Below are 2,746 nucleotides of genomic sequence, written 5' to 3' on the forward strand. Positions count from 1 at the left end.
ATACTGCAGTACATGGGGTCGTAAAGAGTAGGACATGACTGAGCGACTGATTTACTTTATTATCTTTACCTCTACTTGTGTGGACAATGCAATTAAATTAGGCCCAGCTGGTTCAAACTCTTAGTAAAAAATGGGCAATTGTTGAAATAGATGACTGGAAATGATTGATTTCTTAATCATGTTTAATAGTGATTTATGGGGCAGATGAATGATTCACTCTAGTAAAAGCATTTAAGACAGTTCTGCATGTGGATACAATGGTGAAATGAACTTAACACAAAAGTATGTATTTTCAGGCTTGAACAATGAAAAGCATGAAAATACATGTGAGATATTTGCATTATTAAGCATACAGGAAAAATAAAAGACACCAAAGATTACACCTGAAGACTAAAAATTTTTCTGGCCTTCCATTTCCATTCTGTAGAGTCTCTAATTTCCCATGTAGACTTCCAAAAATCAATTTATATACTACTGTAAGTTATTACTGTTATATCAGCTGAGAGGAGTTAAGAGGGGCTGAAAGTGAAAATGTTAGCCACTTAGTCATATCCGACTCCTTGCAACCCCATTGACTGTAGCTGCCAGACTCCTCCATCCATGGGATTTTCCAGACAAGAATACTAGAGTGGATTGTCATTTCTTTCCCCAGAGGATCTTCCCAATCCAAGGATCAAACCCTGGTCTCCTGCAATGCAGACAGATTCTTTACCAACTGAGCTACCTATGGATTAAGTAAAGACTTTATCGTACTTCTCAATTCTTTCAAGTGTTGCCATCAAGTACTGGGAAGGGGGAGGAAGCAGGAATAAGAGGGGAAACCCTAAGTACCAGAGCAGTGTTCCCAAGCATTTCGATGCTGATTTGGGTCTCTTGGCACAGTAATTAGTATTTTAATTTTTTTTTTTTTCGAGGTTCAACACGTTTATTCACAGCAGGCCCGACCGGTCAGCAGCATGCCGGAGCCCGGTGGGCTGGGCTCTGCCGGGCGGTTGTCCCGAGGGTGGCTAGCCGCATCTCTACCTCTTGAACTCCACCTGTGTATACACCTTGGTGATGTCTTGGTACCTGCCTTCTGGGGGCTGGTAGTTGGCGATGGGCGGCGTGTAGTCTGGCCCTTGTCTCTCGAAAGGAAACAGGCTGGGGTCCCGCTTGATGGCCTCAGCATGGAGCTCCGGGCCCGTGAGCTCCAGCTCATGCAGAGCTTCCCGCTGGGCCTTGAGCAGGGATGCGATGGCGGCCCGATCCAGCTCGTGCTCGCGCTGCTTGCACAGCGACCACTTCTTAAGGAGCAGGGCTCTCCGCTCGCTCTCCTCAAAGGGGAGCTCCACCGGTGGCCGCTGCCTCGCTTGATTCAAGAACTTGATGGGGGTGATAAAATCCTCAACAGGAATCAGCTCCTGGGTCGCCTTCTCCAGTCGCCGGACCCTCTTTTTCAAGCGCTCCTTTGCCGCCTGGTCTTTCTCGGGGTCCACCTTCTTCTTCTTCCGCAGAGGCGCTGCCCTCATGACACACATCCCCAGAAGGACAGCAGGGAGGCCCACCGCCGCGCGTCCCCCGTCTGCGTCGGCCGCGCCCCTAGGAGCCCGCTCGCGGGGCGCAGCGCGCGCCAGGCCGCCCCCAGCGCTGCGGCCGCCATGCCCCCGCGTCGCCGGCTGCCGCTTCCGGGCGCGCGCCCCTTGGCCGCCCGACCCGTGCTATTTTTTGCAGAATATTAGAATAGAGGGTGGAGAAGGCAATGGCACCCCACTCCAGTACTCTTGCCTGGAAAATCCCATGGACGGAGGAGCCTGGTAGGCTGCAGTCCATGGGGTCACTGAGAGTGGGACACGACTGAGTGACTTCACTTTTACTTTTCACTTGCATGCATTGGAGAAGGAAATGGCAACGCATTCCAGTGTTCTTGCCTGGAGAATCCCAGGGACAGGGGAGCCTGGTGGGCTGCAGTCTACGGGGTCGCATAGAGTTGGACACGACTGAAGCAACTTAGCAGCAGCAGAATAGAGGTAGAATTGAAGAAGGAAAGCCCAACAGGCTCCAAGTAGAGAACAAGGAAGAGATAAGGCTATCTTTCCACTGAGAATACAGAATAACAGAAAAAAACTACTACTAATCTCAGAGGATTTGTCTCTGAGATGAATAGGGATATATTTAAGCTTGTCTGAGTTTGAGCAAACTCTGAGAGATAGTGAAGGACAGGGGAAGCCTGGAATGCTGCACCTCATGGGCTCGCAGAGAGTAAAACATGACTGAGAGACTGAACAGCAACAAATTTATTCCTAGAAGAAATATTTATTGAGCACCTAAAGTGTATCAGGGGCTGAAGATATGGAAAATAAACATAAATATGACCCCTGAGGCCTTAGATGTTGCTCCAATTTAATTAGTCAACAGCCACATGATGAAAATTTTATTTTTTGAAAGTCTGTTGAAAAACTATCTTGCGGAAAAACCATTTGTTGAATTTATATATTCATCAACAATTACTTTTCACTAATGATTGCTATGTAGGATGTGGTAGTCTGATTCTAAAAATGACAAACAGGAAAATACAAACAACGGTGAGATGCTGCTATACACGTATTTGGATGGCTAAATAAAAAAGACAAAAATGAATATCAATCACTGGAAAGATTGTAGAGCAACAGGAGCTCTCATTCATTGATGATAAGAATGCAAAGTGGCATAACCATGTTGGAAGACAGTCTGACATTTTCTTACAAAGGTAAATCTCCTTTCCTGCCCC

At 47.2% G+C, this 2,746-nt stretch overlaps 1 protein-coding gene across 1 annotated transcript; it reads right to left on the reverse strand.

Annotated features, from left to right (window-relative positions):
- Nucleotides 1-897: 897 nt before the first annotated feature.
- On the reverse strand, nt 898-1,639 carry LOC120869177 (39S ribosomal protein L40, mitochondrial-like). Its single transcript, XM_040248295.1, is given in 2 exon segments — nt 898-1,510; nt 1,513-1,639. Coding segments are annotated over 2 exon segments (618 nt in total). The 3' UTR covers nt 898-1,019.
- Between the last annotated feature and the right edge of the window lie 1,107 nt (nt 1,640-2,746).

The sequence above is a fragment of the Oryx dammah genome, unplaced genomic scaffold (assembly GCF_014754425.2).
Source record: "Oryx dammah isolate SB20612 unplaced genomic scaffold, SCBI_Odam_1.1 HiC_scaffold_10, whole genome shotgun sequence".
Taxonomy (NCBI): Eukaryota; Metazoa; Chordata; class Mammalia; order Artiodactyla; family Bovidae; genus Oryx; species Oryx dammah.